This window comes from Otolemur garnettii, unplaced genomic scaffold, assembly GCF_000181295.1.
Source record: "Otolemur garnettii isolate 467f Iridium unplaced genomic scaffold, OtoGar3 scaffold00121, whole genome shotgun sequence".
Taxonomy (NCBI): domain Eukaryota; kingdom Metazoa; phylum Chordata; class Mammalia; order Primates; family Galagidae; genus Otolemur; species Otolemur garnettii.
In genome coordinates this window covers 1,548,876-1,568,765 of record NW_003852516.1, presented here as the reverse complement: position 1 = coordinate 1,568,765, position 19,890 = coordinate 1,548,876, and the positions used below count along the sequence as shown (strand labels likewise).

Below are 19,890 nucleotides of genomic sequence, written 5' to 3'. Positions count from 1 at the left end.
AAGCAGGACAGGCAATGCACACCCAGCGGGCTGGATAAATGTCCTAGGTGGGCCGCATGTGGCCTGCGGGCTGTAGTTTGAGGACACCTGCTCTAGATGGGTCCAAATAATAAGTAACAACACCAGAGAGTGGGATAGAGGGGATTGCAGTTTTCGTTTTTTCTGTTTGTATGAGCAGGAGTGGAATTAGGGTTTAATGGACCAGAGGACCCAGCTAAACCAAAAGGGAGAAGGTGCTGGAATGGAGCAACTAGGACCATAAGACCTCATCAAGCTAAGCAGGGTCCCAAGAGGTCCTCCAGGCTGGCAGGAATCCCCTACAACAGCCAGGCATCAAGGCCAACATCCAATGATAACTTGGGCAGCTAACACAACAGGGGTGCTTAGAAGGCAGGTTTTTGAGGCACAAAGATGCTCACGGTGCTCTGGAAATAGAATCGATACCAGGACTAAAGATGCTTAGTGATGTGAGATCGCCCCTGTCGGGACTGGCATTGGGCCTCTACCACGTTTTCAGTCTTATTTCAAGAACTGGCCAGATGGAGTCTTTAAGTACCAGAGCCTATTTCTTTCCTAAAGTCTGCTGCTAAATCTGTATAATAAACTAAAACTCGTTTACAACTAAAACTTCGGTGACTCTGCCTGTTCACCTGTTACTTACCAGCCCACCTGACTGCTGCAGGCTGCATGCTGATTACGTGAACAGTGTCTTGCTTACCTGTGGTGTTGGATATCGTGAAATTATGCATAAAGCTTTATTTTATTTCTGCTCATCAGCCTTTGTAGTGTTTATGTATTTAACGTGGAGCCCAAGACAACTCTTTTTCTCCCAGCGTGCAACAGAGAAGAAAAACAGGCTGAAAATTCCTGGTAGATAACGCTTGCCTGTTTTTAGTTTGTAGTAAAGATATGATGATCTTACCCTTTAGGATTGGGGATACTATTGTTTTAGCTGCTCAAAATAGATCTCTTAGGTTGCCAACTGTATTAGTTAAATTTGTGGCTCAATTTATAAGAGGAAAGGAAGACTAGTAAGAGACATAGTTAAAAAAATAAAATGAAGATCATCCATGCACAAACAATTGGCAGGCATTTGGGTGCTAGATTATAGCCCAAAAGGAAAGAGAAAGAGGTGAGAAGGGAGACTTCTGGGAAGCAAAGGGGAACAACAGACAGAGACCAGCAAGGGGTCTCCAACGGTGAGAGATTTCAATGACAGGGATGCCTAATCTGTGGTTCTGAGTTGTTTAGGTTATTGGAAACCTAGCTGTTTCTCTGAATCCTTGAATTTTATGTTTGTTGCATTTTCATCAAAATGGAAGAATAGTGTCCACATAGAAAAGGCAGGAAATAAATGAACTGTTGGAATAGCAAGATGAACCCTCAATTTAACTAAGAAGAGGCAGGAATGGGACTCCTGGTTGACCATTCACGCCAGTGAAGTGCCCAAGAGGCTGGAAGCTCTGGGGAGGGAATCAGTTTAATATCAAATGATCTGTTAATTTTTCAAGACATCCCAGCTCCAGGCCATCAGAGCAGAGAGAAATTCTCTACACATACTTTCTTCCCACTCTGTAATTCATTACAGATCCATCATTAAAAAAAAAAAAAAAGAAAGAAAGAAAGAAAGAAAAGAAAAACAGCTAGACTTTCAGGAACTTCTGATCACTGTAAAAATACATTTATCTTCATTTCAAAATGATGAGTTTTGAAAATTAGCCTCCCACATCCTGAAAGTTCATTTTTAAAGACTCCAGGGGCAGGGAGCTAGGCTTGCAACCCCTTAGAATTAAAAGAATATATAGAATTCTGTTCATTCTCCTGGTGACTAAAGCTATTTCATAAAATGCCCATCAGCATTGTCTTTCAAAGTTGAAAAACTCCTTTTCTTAGATAATTTCTGATAGAATGCCAATATTTTTAGATTGCTTTTAATTGTTCTCACTGTATGATTTTCAACAACAAAAATGTTAATATTTTTATTGTCCCCATACACGCATATGAGAAGATTGGTGCTCATCAATTGACGATTCTGGAGTTTCACTTTTATGTGGTGGAAACAAACAACCACACGTCTTCTAACCGCAAGACGGAATTAATAGGAATAAGTGAAGGATAAGTCATGGCCTGTGCCCCAAATTCTTTTCCCCAAAACTTTCCCCAGGATGCTGCACCTTTTACGTGTCAAGGCAGACCTTGCTTGAGCCACTTAAGAAAAAATACAGTAAAGCTCAGCCTTCCTGCAGAGCTTCTGATACTAACAATGCCATTACCTGCCAATGGGATGACTTGAATTATAAAATAAAGCAAGATAATTAGGCCAAGATGATTTATCAGAACCACAAAGAAATATATTATTATGTATTAAAAGTTTACCCAAAGAGGTAAAATGCCTCTTATAATTGTGTCCCACCTCCAAGAGATGTGTCACACAACATGACCCCACAGCACTGCTTTTAAAAATCTCCCCCATGCCAGACCTTATTCTTCTCCTTCCCATCAGAAGGGAGTCCTGGGAGGACGGGTCCAAGTTTCTCCCTTGTCTGACTCGGAGGATGCTGTGCTGTGTCAGATGCTGGCAGGCTGACCCAGTGAGTAAGCGATTTGGATGAAGACCTTGGCAGGCGTTTTGCAGCACTGGCCAGATTTGGTTTAACAACTTTTTGATTAAACCCCAGGCCTTTCTGGAGTAAGAAGAGAAAGTAAAAACAGAGTGAAGATAGGAGAGAACTGAGGGAAAGAGAAAGAATTAAAGGGGCCGGGATTTGGGAAGGCAGGAGGAAATAGGTTGATCTAGGCAGGTTATTATTATTTTTTTTTAATTGTTGAGGATTCATTGAGGGTACAGAGAACCAGGTTACACAGATTGTGTTTGTTAGGTAAAGTCCCTCTTATAATCCAAGAGTTGGGTCACACACTGTGACCCCCCCACCCCAGCCCTCCTTCTCTCTGTCCACTCCCTCCCCTTTCCTCAACTCTGCTTCATGCACTTGGTCATCAATTGTCCCCATACCAGAATTGAGTACATCAAATTCTTTCTCCATTCTTGTGATGCTTTTCTAAGAACGATGTGTGATTAACCTCCATCCAAATTAATACAAAAGATGTAAAGTCTCTTATCTTTTTTAGTGGGTGAGTAGTATTCCACAGTATACATATACCACAGCTTGTTAATCCATTCCTGGGCTGGTGGACATTTAGCTTGTTTCCAGCAATTGTAAATAGAGCTGCAATAGACAGTCTAGTGCAAATGTCCTTATGATAAAAGGATTTTCTTTTTTCCTTCTGGGTAGATGCCTGGTAATGGGATTGCAGGATCAAATGAGAGGTCTAGCTTGAGTTCTTTGAGGATTCTCCATACTTCCTTCCAAAAGAGCTGTATTAATTTGTTGTCCTACTAGCAGTGTGAAAGTGTTCCCTTCTCTCCACATCCACACCAGCATCTGCAGTTTGGAGATTTTGTGATTCTCATCGGGGTTAGGTGACATCTTAGGGTGGTCTGCTAATGCTTCCTGGTCTGAGATTTCTGCTGGCTCCATGCAGCATCGGTCTCTGTGAAACTTCTTTTTCTTTCTCTGACCTGCTTTGGAGCCTAAGTTTGGCTTTCTACACCAGACAGGCCAAATATTCCCAGGGAACCTTGGAAATATCCTTCCTTAATTTAAAAAAAAAAATCCTTTTCAGTTTACAAGACACTTCCTTCACTAAATTAGACTAAGCTGATTCACGCAGCATTTTTCCCTTCCCAGAGATCTGGGAAAATTAACAGTTCTAGCGACTTGATAAATGTTCTAGTTTAATTTATGAAGCACTCGCACATTTTGAAACCTAATAAAACTATGACCTGTGGGAGTCTCAGAGTCATGTCAAAATGAAAAGGACACGGTCTGGAAAACCAAAAGCAAGTTCATAGTAATTTAATTTCCATACTGTCATTAACACCATCCAATGTGGGAGGCTGGTAGATATTATGGGCACTTGAAAATTATTTTTTGTCTTGTCGGTAATGCACAGTCACCTTTGGTCTTCACAATCACATCCTGAATTAGGTAGGTCACAGGGAATCATTCCTACTTTACCCAGGAGAGGCTGAGGATTAGAAGTTAAGTGACTCCCTAATCAATGTGTTGTCAGCATGAAGCACAAGCAGTTAGTACAGAAAAACAGGTCTTCCCCTTCTTGCCTGGAACACTGACCACATCACAAATTCCAGCCGGCTCCTCTCAGAAGAGACACCGTTTCCTTGTTCATGGAGGAGGCATTTGGCAAACAGCAGTGAATGGTTAAGACTTTATTTTCTGTAACAATTGCAGCATCCAGAAATAGAGAATATTGTGCATTTATGCTTTATCTCAATGTGATATGATTTCACTCAATGTTGAAGATCAAAAGGTAATACTAATTATGTCACTTTAGTTTAAAATAAAAAATATAAAAAATGGCGTTCTAGCATAAGAAATGGTTGTTATGTTGTTCATATGTGAACATGAATCAAGTTTTGGGATAGAAATTTCCAGATATTTGTCTGAATACACAGAAACTGGTGGGAATTTTTCATGATAAATTTGTTTCCTGAGATCTTGGCTTCCTAAATACATACAATGTGGAATGAGACTGGTTTTTAAGTTGGAAGTGAAATGTAGGATTTGAATATTAAGATAGAAATAATTGTCTAATATTACTATAGTCCCAAGGGTCTTTTCTTCCAATTAATTTGTTACCCCAGTTCTTCAGTGTAAGATGTTTAAAAATATCACAAGCCAACCTGCCTTCTAATTCAACATTTTTGGCATATAATGAAGAAATTATGATAAAATTTTCTATTCCTTGGAGTTCCCCTTTATTTCTTTCCTTCCTTCTTTCTTCCCTCACTACATTCCTTTCTTCCTAAATTTCAATAAATTCCATTAGAAAATTATACTTTACAACCTATGGAAGTTGAAATGGTTTAAATATAGATTTACAGTAAGAAGATGTTCAATATATTTATCCAGTAATTAAAAAAATTCTTATTCATTAGAAAATATTCTTAATCTTTTAAATATACATTAAACTGATTTTACTGAAAATAAAGTAATAAAAATAATTTGGGGGGGTGGGCTTGGCACCTGTAGCTCAGTTGGTAGGGCGCTGGCTACGTATACCCAGGCTGGTGGGTTCGAATCCAGCCAGGGCCAGCTAAACAACAATGACAACTGCAACAAAAAAATAGCCAGGCATTGTGGCAGGTGCCTGTAGTCCCAGCTACTTGGGAGGCTGAGGCAAGGGAAGCTCTTAAGCCCAAGAGTTTGAGGTTGCTGTGAGCTGCGATGCTACAGCACTCTACTGAGAGCAACATAGTGAGACTTTGTCTCAAAAAAAAAAAAACTAATAATAATTTTTGAACAGTGATTTCATAAAAGTGAATGAAAACACAAAGCATTATAAAGTGCAAGTGACTCCAGCATCTTCAGAATGTGAGCAGACTCTCACCCCCCATTGCCTGATTTTACATTCTTCAATGGACGATTCTCTCCCAAAACAAAGTACTTCATTCAGCCATATTGGACCCGTACCTGCAATAATCAGATACAATGGCATTAGGAAGCATAGTTTAGTGTTTGTGTGGGATAAAGCCATTAATTCCTCACTAATTAAACAAAAAGTGTTGATCGTTATTGACAGGCAAGCCCTGTGTCCTCTGTCAGGACTCAAAAATGAATTCCCTGTCTCAGAAAACTTTACTAACATCTAATTCCAAAAATATAAAGTCACAAGAGCTAGAACAAAGGCACATACACAGTTTTATGCTTTATAATCTTTATGATTAAAGAATGATTGTTTTTTTGAAGGACTTAAATTAGTGTTATTATGAATCTAAAATTAAGAAAGGAAACTAGCTTTCATGATCAAGGGTGTATGAAATAATCTGATGATCTACGTGTGTCTGCATCTCAAAGGGTCTTGGGTCATACTGGAATGGACGTAAGATATTCTGGAGAAGGGAGGATTCAATAGCAGCGCCTTCCTCCTCTTCTTAGATTCCAGTGTATTTCAATTTATGTGTGAATGTTGTACCAAATACATTATCTATTTTTTAATTAAGCGGACACTAATCCAATCAGCAAAGGGCTTACAAACCACCTTGGTACGGAGACCATGGATTAGGAGTCACAGGCACAATCAAACAATAAGAAAATGGCAGAGCTAATGCTGCTTCTCCTTGAGCTCATCTCAAACACGTTATAAGGAAAAACAATGGCTGTCCACCGTAGGCTACCCAGCAGATATTTAATTAACTAAATACACGAACAAGGTTAGCCACCATTTGTTTGATAAGGACACTGTTTTATCAATGAATAAGGAAACAGCTGTTTTCTGAAAGGAATCCATGCTATGAAAAGATAGTTTTAAAAATAAATAATTGGAAATTTATTTCTGATTTGGTCCAGTTTTCCTTCCTTTTATACTTCAGACTCTTTGAAACCCTTGTAAATGAATCGTTTTGTTGAGTTCTGTTAAATATATAAAATTGCAAACCCCCTGATGAGCTTTCAAGAACATTTCACGCCATCAAGAAACTAATGATTATGAAATTTCAACAAACACCTTTGCAAAATTGATGGATGATAAATAAACATCTGAAAAGTGTAAACAGAACATATTTCTTAAACTTTGATCAGTATGATATCTAATGGTTCTCTTTCACTCTCGAGAGATATATAAAACATATTTAGGAAATTTCAGTAGCTGGACATGAGATCACTTGAGCCAAGGAGTTTGAGACCAACCTGTGCCACCCCATCTTAAAATAAAAACATTTGACTTAGAGACAGACTTCTGTTTTAGCTACATGATATGTAGAACAGTGTTAAATGAAGCCAAGTTTTTCAGAGGCTTCTGAAAATTATAATATTCTGAGCTCAATAAATATAACAATATGTACATGGTTAATATTATGAATATTCTGAAAATTATAATATTCTGAGCTCAATAAATATAACAATACATACATGGTTAATATTATGAATAATTGCTTAATAGTATATGCAAATATAAATAAATTAACAGACACTAGAGATTTGGTAAGTTACAGTTTGGATAACATTGAGCTAACCTTAAAAGATTGAGAGAGGCTTTTCATATGTATAAAAAAAGTTATTTTGTACATAGGAACAGCATGAAAATACTTGCTGTTTTATAATAGTCAACAGTCTCTTGGCATCTAAAACTCAAAATATATTAATGAAAGGAGGAAGACTCATTGGGAAGATGAGTCTTTTCCTGGGCTGATCAATTATAAAAGTAGGTAGAAATCTGGGGCCATATTATAAAAGTACTTGAATTTTATATTGTGAGTCATCAAAATAAATGACATGATCAGATCTACAATTTAGAATTATATGTCTGGCAGCAGTGTGGAAGCTGCATTGAGGAAGAAAGGATCTGCTGAGCAGCACAGTTCCTGGATGTCTACACAGGTATTTACTTTGAAGATGTGGGAAAGGAATCCTCACGACCTCTTATCAGGACGCCGATAAGAGTATAGCACTTTGGGAGGACAGCTGGTTAGGGGGAAACGGGCCACAAACCAAGCTGCATCATGATCACAGCATACCGCTCCTCCCGCTCCTAAATGTTTCAAGGCCGGTGTTCCTGGGAAACTCAGAACAGTAACTTTCCACCCTGGCCCCAGCTGGTGGGCAATGAAGGGAGCAACCTCAAGTTTAGCCCCTGGTGCAAAGATCAATCCTTCTGCAGAAGAGAATGACTCCCCTCCCACATTACAACTACGCTGATAAGTTTAATAAAAACCTCTTGGAATGGGGAGAGAGCTGAGTTGACTTCTGGTCCAACTCCTCTCTGCTCTTCCTCCTAATAAAACTTCTCCATGAAGTTTTATGGACCAGCCTTCTCTCCTTCCTGAGGACCATTGCCCCAACTCTACCCTTGAACCCCTCCGAAGACTCATGTTTTTATTTGATTTTAGAATTAGATAGGACAATTTTGATTTTCACATGTAAAATAGATTGGTGTATTCATTTAACTATTGAATAATTTGTGCCTTCAAAGAAAGATTCAAACATGAGACAAATTACATGTTGGTTTGCGTTATCAAGTTAATCACCAAAAATATATTTTTTATTTCTTATTAGAATTCAAACGGTTTTTTTTTCTTCTTTTTTTTTTTTTTTGTAGTTTTTGGCCAGGGCTGGGTTTGAACCCACCACCTCTGGTATATGGGGCCGGTTCCGTACTTCTTTGAGCCACAGGCACTGCCCTCTAATAATCTTTCTATTACAAAAAAAAATGCAAATGTTTTCATGGGCTGATTAATTATAAGAGTAGTAATAGTAAGCTGGACTGCTCAAGTATTTTATGAGATATTTATAACAGTATTGGGGCTTTCAACTTGAAATTTTAATGCAGACAAAAAAGAGAGAATAAGGGAATATGATCTCAAAATCAGAAGCCTTTCCAAGAATATTTTTTTGGCTCCCAAATTATTCTTGCTAAGTCTGGGACATTCCCTTTGGGGGTTATAATTGTTTATATGTGTAGGTGTGTTTGTGTATTTGGACTTCCCCTTAAGTATATAAAATCTGTAAAAGCCTTCTGAAAGCTCCTAAGGGCTACTCAAAAATACAGGTAAGTAAAATCAATTGCACAAATAGTAAAGCTATGCCCATGTCAACAGAGAAGGGAGTCAAAGCGGTGGGGAAATGTACATGCTGTATTTCTTACATGTATTGACATTTTTGAATTATTTAAATAAACAGAAGTTATACTTTTGATGAAAGCCATAGCTGTGACCATTTGGAGAATACAAGAAGAGTGTGGCTCGATGGCCTCTGGACCCGGGGTATTGGGATGGTTTTGCTCTGTATTTTGTAGATTTGAGACTGGATTTACGTCTCTGCAGTGCAGAATTTTTACCATTCAAGCAAAAAGAATTAAGAGTTAGGGGCCTTCCAATGGCTGCCGCACCAGGAAAACCATTCCAACAGGAGAGGCACCGCAAAGCACTTATTTAGTCGATTAATACGTTGACAGGTAAGCACACATTTTTAAAAACCACAGTAAAGAAATTCTTAAATATTAGAGTATTGAGGTTACCGTAAAAATAATGAAAATGTAAAATCTCTCTTTTAAGAATTTACTTTGCAGCAGGAAAGGTTCCAAGTACTCTTGATGTAGTAACCCTCCAAATGCCCAAAGAACCCTAAAATATTAAGTACCATTACTGTGCCCTTCACTGTCAAGGAAACAAAATCAGAGAGAATGAAGAACTCTCTTAGATTACACGGGATTCCCACCCTGTATCTGCCCTGAGCTGGTACCTTAAATCAATGGTTTGGCTGGGTGTACTGGCTCACGCCTGTAATCCTAGCACTCTGGGAGGCCAAGGTGGGTGAACATGAGTTTGAGACAGCCTGAGCAAGACTGAGACCTCCTCTCTAAAAATAGCAGGCATCGTGGCGGGCACCTGCGGTCCCAGCTACTTGGGAGACTGAGGCAAGAGAATCACTTAAGCCCAAGAGTTTCAGGTTGCAGTGAGCTGTGATGCCATGGCATTCTACCAAGGGCAACAAGGTAAGACTCTGTCTCAAAACAACCAAAACCAAAACCAAAACTTGAAACTAAAACAAAATTAAATCAATGATTTACAGCAATCCTGTATATGATTAGATTTGGTCAATCAGCAAACCTGCTTTGAGTGCCTAAGAGTGAAGAAAATTCAAATCTTTCTCTCCTGTACTAACCTCTTTTTTTTTTTTTTTTCTTCTGCAGTTTTTGGCCAGGGCTGAGTTTGAACCCATCACCTCCAGCATATGGGGCCGGCACCCTACGCCTAGGAACCACAGGCGCCACCCTGGACTAACCCCTTAGTGAGGTCTTATGTTCTGGATAGATAAAAAAAGTGAAGTCATTGGGTGGCGCCTGTGGCTCAAAGGAGTAGGGCACCGGCCCCATATGCCAGAGGTGACGGGTTCAAACCTGGCCCCAGCCAAAAACTGCAAAAAACAAAAACAAGTGAAGTCATATATGTAATTACTGGCAGAGCTGATCCTTGCATCTAGAACCTTGAATTATTATTCCAGTTCTTTTTCCACTAAGGACACGTGAATGTGATAAATACAGGGTACCCACAAAGTTCACGTACAATTTACTATGTTAAACTACTTTAAATTGCACGTGAACTTTACAGACACCTGTATTTATAGCTATTTGAATTAACTCCGTCTTTTCCTACCTGGAAAAGATTCAGACACAATGAGCATGTTTTTACTTTCTGTGTATAAAATAATAGGGTAGGCTTTCCTAGCCTTAAATTTACTTCTTATAATAACCTTGTAAAATAAGGGCGATTCATTTCATTTTCTAGATAAATAAACTGAGACTCAGAAAGACTGCATGGCTTTCTCAAAATAACAGAGAACGGAGCAGAGCGGCGGAAAACCATGACACTTAAAACTTACTGATATTCATTGGCTACAGAGACGCCCAAATAGAGTTATAGAAATAATTTCCAAAGATTTGTTGTTTGATTTGTACATTCAGATATTCAGGACTATGGAGCCTCAGGGACAAGTTTATTTAATACATATTTCCCATCTCCTTCCAAATTGTTTTCTGCATTAAAAAATTAATGCAAAGATACCATAAAATGCATAAAATGTTATCCTCGTAAAAGATAAAAAAGCAAACTTGTGTTTATTTCTTGAGACCATAACTGTTGCTCCACAACTCCTGCTGTTGCTGCTGTCACTGTTGGTTTTTATTTATTTATTTAGCCTCTGAACTATTCTTTCTACTCAGGAGAAAGCTATGCAAAATTGATGTGTGTCTCTGAGATAATGATTTTAGTCTCTTACCGGCACTCGCTTTTTCTCTCTCTCACTTGTCTACTTGTCTCCCAATGCGTCTATACACCTATAATGTCTTTTATAATTTAAGGGCAATAGAGAGGAAAAAATTGATTGATTTGGTGTTTCTAAGAGCAGACAACAATAAAGGGGTGTCCAGGGCTTCTGGGCTTTTATGATCTCAGTTTAGGATGCTTGAGAGTATACTATTCTTCCCAGAGCACACTATTTTCTCTTAACCTCTTTATAAAAAAGACAGCTATTGATATTTCTTTGCAGGTATTTGAGAATCTTTCATCTTATCACCACATTTATGGAACAAAAAGTAATCAGTTTTGATACGTTACCCAAAAGTGAGGAGATTTGAGATTAGCTGTTGAGTAGGGAAGCAAAACCCACTAATGGTTAGAAGCACCTGAATGTATTTTAATTATACCAGGTCATGGCTGGGCAACGTGAACGAGGATCTCTTTTAAGTCTTGGGAAGGAGTTTGTGAACAGTGTTTCCTTTGTAAAAAATAATTGAGTTTTTGGATTAAAGGGGAACGTGCCATGGGAATCCAAACAGATAACAGGTAAACATCAGTTATCATTTAGATTCTGGTTTTGTGATTCTGGAGAAAGCACTTGGTTTCTCAAGATCGTATCACATGCAGAAGAAAAGGGGGGCCTCCAATAGGTCTAAGATTTTATTTACCTTTAAGATTCTGTGAATCAAAGATTCTGGAGAAGCAGTATTTTGAGAAATGAACTTCTTAAGGACAGAGCAGTCAGCAGGATGCTTTGTCTAGTGGAAAGGGTGCAGGATGAAGGTCGGGGAGAGCATAAGTCTGAGCGTCCTTCCTCTGGTACCCCCATCACCACCATAGTGGCTACGAAACTTTGGGCAAATCTGGTGATTTCTGCTAACCATAGTTATTGTCTGTATGAAAAACTGGGACTGTAATATCTATTTCTCCCGACCACTGTAAATACCAAATGAGATCAGATAGTAAACACTGGACAAATAACACGTTTCCATATTCAGTATTATCTATGGTACTTGACAAAAAGTGTATGTTGTAAATTCTATGGGGTCTGTGTTACTTTCCACAATACCTATTATCCAAATATTTCTCTTTTTTTATCTTTTTTATTATTAAACCATGACTGTGTACATTAATGTATTTATGGGGTATAATGTGCTGAATTGATAAACAATTAGGAATGCTTACCTCAAATTGATTAACATAACCATCACCTTGCTCGCTTATTTGTTGCAGTAAAAAATTTCAAAACTATTAAGAATAGAATATAAATATCCACCTTTACATCTTAAAACTTTCAATTATAGGAAAATTTTCAATGATAGGCCAGGTGTGGGGACTCAATCCTGTAATACCAGCAATCTGGGAAACTAAGGCGGGTGGATTGCCTGAGTTCACAAGTTCAAGACCAGTCTGAGTGAGAGCAAGACCCCCATCTCTAAAAATAGCCGGGTGTTGTGGTGGGCACCTGTAGTCGCAGCTACTTGGGGGGCTGAGGCAAGAGAATTGCTTAAGGCCAAGAGTCTGAGGTTGCTGTGAGCTATGACGCCATGGCACTCTATGGAGAGTGACAAAGTGAAAAAACAAAACAAAACAAAAACCTTTCACTTATACACTGCAGAGAACAGTATCTAAGAATTAGAGTTCTGACCCACTGATGTATTTTATCTGTCTTTGAGATTATTTTGACTCCCATTCACTAAACAACAGCTGAGAAGTGCAGAGCCCTATTCTTTGACTGTCTTATGTTTACCCACGCATTTTTTGAGAATTCCACTTTGAAAATAATAATCATAGAATGTAAAAGTGGTAATAACGAAAGCAAACAGGCAGCTAGTGATGGTTTGAAAATGGCACTTATGTTTGGAATTTTCTTTTTTCCCTTTTTTTAGGTTTGGTGCTTTCAAAGAAGATGATGGACTAGTTACCCCAGATCCGACTCTGACTTCCCTCCCCAGCACCCACACAGGCTCAGATATACCTGGAACAAATTCCCAGAGGAACCACCATTATCAGACAAAGCTTATCCATGTTTCCTACAGGGAAACCACGGGGACGAGAGGTCGGAAAGCCTGGAAAGGGAGAGAAAAGTGACTCACTCTCCCTTCCTGGCCCTGTGTAATGACGCGAACCAGAGACCTCTCAATGCTTCTTTAATTTCACTTGTTTTGTCTACTCAGGAAAAAGAAGGAACCTTCCTCTTTATGCAGAAGGTACATCCAAATGAAAGTCTATTTAAAGGAGCACGCTTTAAGCTGTATTCCCATAAATCACCCTGCTTGCAGCTGCAAAGACAATTGTTCTTAAAACTAACAGGGATTCTATCTGGGAAGCCAGGTTGGCTATTTTCAAATCAGAAAAAACATCGTGGTGGTGGTGGGGAGGTGTTATGTCTAGAAAATTACATTCTTTCTATAACGAGGGGATTGAACAGGGAATACGTTTAATTTTTTTTCTTTTTTGTTTCAGTTTTATAATGATAGACACGTCAGTCTGATTCTACTTTCCAAAGAGAACGGCAAATAATTAAAACTTTAATACGTGTCTCTTTTTCACCGCCCTGCCCGGCCACTCACATTTCTAACTTTTCCTTCCTGTCTCTATTTTGCATTCAAAATTACGTTCTCTTTTCCTTCTGCGTGAAACTGTAAATGTACGGTGGAGGAGTAAAGAAACGGCTTTGCAAGAAGAGGTTGTTTGCCACGTCTAATCCTCAATCAGTTGACAAGGTGAGCCTGTCTCTTAAAAATACAACATCCAATGAAGTGGGTCAGAAAGTTTGTTTTTCAAATTTTTCTTCTTTCAAACCAATAACCTTGGTTGTGTGTTTTTCTCCTTCTCCCCGCTCATCGGCTTCATTTATTTTCAATTTAGCATGATCATTCTTCTGTTGTTTGGTGCTGAACTCCAGGCAGGGAGCTGAAACAAGAGTTTGGCCAATGCTGAGTGGAGGGGGGAGGTTAGGAGCGTTTCTGTGAAGGATTCTTCTCTAGACCCACCTTGGTGCCACAGGAGGTCACAGTGAACTTTCTGAGCCTTGGAACATCACTTATGTTACTGTACAAGATTGGTCTGACTCTCTCAAAGAGACTGTAATTATGCAATTTGTGTTACTGCTTGCAGTGATCTCTGCCAGGGTGGAGTAACACAATGAGTCATGTTTTGTAGGGGGAAAGTTTCCATGTGCTACTTCACTGCAGGTTCAAAACAGATCTGCTAGGTTGGTGGCATTATTTTTGTTTTATTACAAATGAGATGCTTTGCTAAGAAGAATATGTTCCAGCTCCATCCATGTAAACATGAAGGAGTGAAAGTCTCCATCTTTCTTTAAGGCTGCATAACATTCCATGGTGTACATGTACCACAATTTAGTGATCCATTCGTGGGTTGATGGGCACTTGGGGTTCTTCCAGAAACTAATTTATAGTTTTCATATGAAAGCTATAACCCAATTATAGCCCAAAAATGTGGGGAAAGAGGAGAGGGAGGGGAGGGGGGCGGATTGGTGGAGGGAGGGTGATTGGTAGGACTGTACCTACCATGCATCTTACAAGAGTATGTGTGAAACTTTCTAAATGTAGAATATAAATGTCTTAACACAATAAATAACTAAGAAAATGCCATGAAGGCTATGTTAACCAGTTGGATGAAAATATTTCAAATTGTATGTAAAACCAGCACATTGTACCCCATGACTGCATTAATGTACACAACTATGATATAATAATAATAATAATAAAAGAAATGAAACTGAAACTCCGAGACGTGAGTACTAGAGCTAAGGTTTCAACTTGTATCTTCTTAGTTATAAAATTCCCGATCATTCCAATTGGCTTCACTGGATGCTATAAAATGGAAAAGGAAAACCAAAACGTCACATACCTTATTAGAACAATGTATAGAAGCACCGGCTGCTGTAAACACACAGAAGCACGGTCATGATAAGCTACCAGACAACTGAGGAACGATTTTGCTAAGTTGAAAATAAATAAAGGAAGATGAGCTGGGAGAAGGAGGGAAAAAAAAACAGAACTAAGGTCATTGGTTGGAAAGAAGAAAAATTTGAAAAATAAATTTTGTGATCCACTTTACTGGATGTTGTATTTTAAGAGACAGGCTTGCCTCGTGACCTGATCGAGGATTAGACATGGCAAACAATCTTTTCACGCAGAGGTTGTTATCAGGCAATCGGTTATGTTCAGAGAACTTGAGACACTTCTCTCCACCTAGCTAGCAAAACATTTCACTAGGCTAAACTTCATTGTTTTATTCCTTATTTAAATAGCAAACAACTTGTTTTTGGCCAGTATTTTTCCTTTCTTATCAGTACCTTAGACCACAAATCCCTAGTGATTTAAGCAAAAATAAATAAAAACTTGGAGGAAAAGACTATTTTACTTGTGAGACTAGGCCTGAAATTAATATAATCTTAAGACCAGAGAGTCCCCAGCTGGGTGTTTCTTGCCTATGTTTGGAACACCAGTGAAAAAATATCTTGGAAGTCCATGGCAAAGCTTTGCACTCAGAGAGCAACTAAAACTGGGGTGATATTCTCTTTCCTTCCATACCACAGCTGCGTTTTGCTAAAGCTCATTAGTTTTTGCTGAAATAAAGCATATACACTACCGTTGTTCTGAATTTGGTTTTCTCTTCGTGATAGGTGAAGGTTTACCTCAAGACGTAAGAGACTATTAAACTGTACTGTTTCTTCAAGGCACACGCTAAAGGGAGAGTTGTCACCTCTCCAGATAACATAAGCCACTGAAGAATTTACCCCGATTAATGGTATTTTAGGTTTTTTTTTTTTTTTATTGAATGGTAACTGTGTACATTGATGCACTTTGGGGGTACAGTGTGGTGTTTTCACCCAGGCTGATTAAATGACCCCAAAGACTGGCAAACTCTGTATTTCATTTTGCCAATATAAGCACATCTTGAGACTCAAAAGCTGTTATTTCTATAACTGAACAATGTTCAGCCATTTACCAGGTGGGTAAGAAACCACGGATAAGAATTGCATGTCCTCTGTTAGGCCTGCAACTCTCCCCTTCACAGATGTTAGCCGTCATTTGAAATGTTGTATATAAGTACGTGTTTAAAATAAATAGCTTTCATTCTGTGAACCATGGTTCCCACAGAAATGGATTCTCCTCTCAGACAACACATGGGCACTCATACTGGCGGCTCAGTCTTGCTCAGCCACTGCCTGCGTCATTTCTCTAGTGACCAATTGTTGGGGATTTTTTTTGTTTCTTTTTCCTCTTCTATAAAAAAAAACAAAAAACGTGGCCAGGCATGGCGGCTTACTCCTGTAATCTCAGCACTCTGGGAGTCCGAGGCAGGTGGATTGCTGGAGCTCAGAGGTTGGAAACCAGCCTGAGCCAGAGGGAGACCCTGTCTCTAAAAATAGCCAGGCGTTGTGGCAGGTGCCTATAGTCCCAGCTACTCAGCAGGCTGAGGCAGGAGAAGCATTGAACCCAAGAGTTTGAGGCTGCTGTGAGCTATGACACCATGGTATTCTACTGAGGGTGACAAAGTGAGTCTCTGTCTCAAACAAACAAACAAAGATTGACTTTGAAAACATTAGGGAGATACATTTTACAGGCACAAGAATGATTTCAGTTCCACACTTTTCATCCTGGGAAGAAAGCTCTGAAGATGTGCTACTGATGGAAAATTTGAGGCCCCACATACCTATGGGAAGATACTTATTTTCTTTGTTTCTTCTATTCAAACTTCTAAGGCACAAGTTACAAAGTGGCAGCTCGGAAGTGAACACGAATACAGAAAATCTGCATGTTACCACTCTCTACCCCATAATGTCTAGTGTCTGCATGAAATTCAATTATCCTTCTGGCCTCTGAAGACTTTAGGACAGCGGTTCTCAGCCTGTGGATCACAACCCCTTTGAGGATAGAATGACCCTTTCACAGGGGTGGCCTAAGACCATCCTACATATAGATATTGACACTACGATTCATAACAGTAGCAAAATTACAGTTCTGAAGTAGCAACGGAAATAATTTTATGGTTGAGGGGTCACCACAACATGAGGAACTGTATTAAAGGGTGGCGGCATTAGGAAGGTTGAGAACCACAGCTTTAGGACCTGGGATCCTGGTTTAAATCCACCTCTTAATTATGGGCATTCATTTAGGTAGGAAATAATAAAGGAAATAATTGTGACCTTGTTAACCACACTCTTCTGGTTTGTTTAGCACCATGCCTGGCTTATAGTTACTCCTCAATTAACTGTACCCTAATCTCCTCTAACAATATCTTTGAGGCATTTGAGAATTCCATTTTGTTGCAGTCAACGGATATGATGGTTTGACATATTCTCCTATCTTGTCGCCATAGACAAGATCATCTGGAAATGCTGCTATTTTATTCTATAATTTTACATATAGCTTCCTCTCCACATTGCCAGCTTGCCTGTATGTAACTAGAAGAATAAAATTTATGAAATCAAAACGGTTAAATCTTATTTTTCGTCAATATTAGAGATGCCAATGCTTTACCAGGTTTGGATCGTAGGATAAATAAATAGGAAATACTGACTTGATTAAAACCCTAGACAGGGTGTATGTGCCTCTGTACAGAAGTGGGACTGTCACCTCTTTGTCATTCAGAGTTCAATCATTTATATGTTTAATTATGCATCAAACTTACTAGAAGACGCCAGTTTAGAAAAACAATCAGACAGTGAAAATTTAATAGGTATATGTTCAAGTATTTTGAACCAGACATATTCTTTTCCTGGCCCTTTCGATATATTCATAGAACAGGTTACTGAGTCATCCACATGAAAATACACAAATATATATGCAGCAAAAGAATTCTTCAATGCTTTTTTCAAATTCAGATGGAGGGGAAAGTAATCTTCCTTTTTTTCTCATTTCCTCTCATGTTCCTTAAGGGAGGATAAGCCAGAGGCAGTGGGCATAGAAAGCCTATCCAATTGTTCCTCTCAGGTTCCTGAGTTTTCACTGTGTTTTGGGAATACAGGTTCTCCATGAGGGGTGAATAATGCATCTCATGCTTGCGGGACCTCACAGGGAGGTTCAAAGTAGAGGATGGTACTCCTCAGTGCTGTTCCCCAGAAGAGCAAGTGTGGGGGCGGACAGCATTGCTCAGGAGCCCACCAGACCCGATTGGGCAAACTGAGCTTCCCAGAAGGGCAAGGCATGCCTTGTCCCTCCTGATCTCGGTCTGCCCCCTTCCGACCCCTCTGGTTTCCATGTCAGATTCTCCAACTAGCCCATTGAGTCTACATGAAAATTTAAAAAGCACAGATTGTCTTAGAGCATGCCATTTGTTTTTGATATCATGGTTTTAATTTTTTTTTTATTTTCTAAGAAAGGCCACTTAAAAAATTCTACACAGATTTTTTTTTTCCTCTTAGCCTGAATGTTCTTGTCTCCACTTGGTTTTATGTTGTTAGAGAATGCTCAAGTTTTTTCTTTTTTTTTTTCTAAATAAAAATTTTTTTTTTGGCCTGGCATGGGGTCTCATGCTTGTAATCCCAGCACCCTGGGAAGCCAAGGCTGGTGGATCGCGTGAGCTTAGGAGTTCAAGAGTGAAATCCCATCTCTAAAATAGCCGGGTGTTGTGCTGGGCACCTGTAATCCCAGCTACTTGGGAGGCTAAGGCAAGAGAATGGCTTGAGTCCAAGAGTTTGGGGTTGCTGTGAGCTGTGACGCTACTAAGGAGTAGTAGTTACAACAAGGTGAAACTCTGTCTTAAAAATAAATAAATAAACAAACAAATAAATGACTTTCTTGAAGTTACCTTGTCCAAAATGAGCTCCCTTGTGCACACTTTGAACGCCTGGGTAGCCCAGACTTCTGCAGACGACCTGTCCCTCTCGTATCTCCCAGCGATCGTCACAGATGGTACCCCACTGGCCATTATGGAGTATTTCCACTCTACCCTCATGAGGTCCACTGCCACCAACCAGTCGGATCGTCCTAGATTGAGCTGTGAAAAAAAAAGACAGGGTTAATTATGTAGACATTGTTTTATAACACTTTTTCTTTTTTAAAAAAGCATTTAAAAAAAAAAAACATGCTTTTTCCCATTAAATGCACTATTGGAATAAATTTTAAACCTTCTAGCACCACCTATTGGCAAAGAGTTTAACTGCAAGCACTACGTCGTACACGTTGAAGAGCAAAATCTAGTCTATTTTAAACATTTGTGCAGGATAAAAAAAAAAAATATATATATATATATACACACACACACATACATACATATATATATACACACACACACATATATGTGACATGTCAACCTTTATATTCCAATGACTTTAACGTTTGCCATCTGAAAGTTCATGGATGCCATAGATTTTTCCTACTATTCACAGAAATTTCTAACAAAATGTTTTCTTGCCACTCTGGAACACAAACTAGAGAGTACACAGTTCAGAGGATTTAAATGACATAGGAGGCTGAGGAACAGATATTTTAAAATAAAATAAACAGAAAAACAGGTGAGCAAACCTCATGTCTTTTACTAAAAGCAGCCAGGTAACTATAGTGACAACATTCATTTGAAAATAGCTAGGATAGTTCTTGTTATGAGACACCTGGATTTTGTTACAAATTTTTTTCTGTGGTGGTTTTGGGGAAAGAAAATTGATAAAATTAAAAAAGATGATTTTTGTATATTTTGAGAAATGAGTAAAACAATAAATACATAGAAAAAAAACATTTGTTTACTATTAGCAAAGTCATTTTTTTCCTGCAATGCCTAATCAAAATGACCATATGAGCAAATATTTACATAAATATGCAAAAGGTTTTATACTTTTAAAAACTAATATCAATTTTGAACCTAGGATCAGATAAATAAAAGTGTGCAACTGATTTTATAAGAGCAATTTGCTTGGAGTATCAAAATTCTTTAAACAGTTTGAACTCTTTCAGTAAGAATTGAATTTGTTTTAAAAATCATTTACCTGAAGAATTGAGGGAAAGGTATATAGAGAAAAAAATTTCAAAAATGAACTG

The 19,890-nt window shown here is 38.7% G+C and overlaps 1 protein-coding gene across 2 annotated transcripts in view; it reads right to left on the bottom strand.

Moving 5' to 3' along the window:
* Positions 1-5,373: 5,373 nt before the first annotated feature.
* MSR1 (macrophage scavenger receptor 1) overlaps positions 5,374-19,890 on the bottom strand; it is a 72,515-nt gene continuing 57,998 nt past the window's right edge. Inside the window, exons 9-10 of one of the 2 annotated variants that reach the window (XM_003797676.2) lie at positions 18,665-18,853; positions 5,374-5,555 (exon numbers count right to left, since the gene is read on the bottom strand). In XM_003797676.2, the coding sequence (XP_003797724.1) occupies positions 5,422-5,555; positions 18,665-18,853 (323 nt within the window). In that variant the 3' untranslated portion in view covers positions 5,374-5,421. The remainder of the gene's footprint in view (positions 5,556-18,664; positions 18,854-19,890) is intronic. The other variant, XM_023517808.1, reaches the window with a different exon arrangement.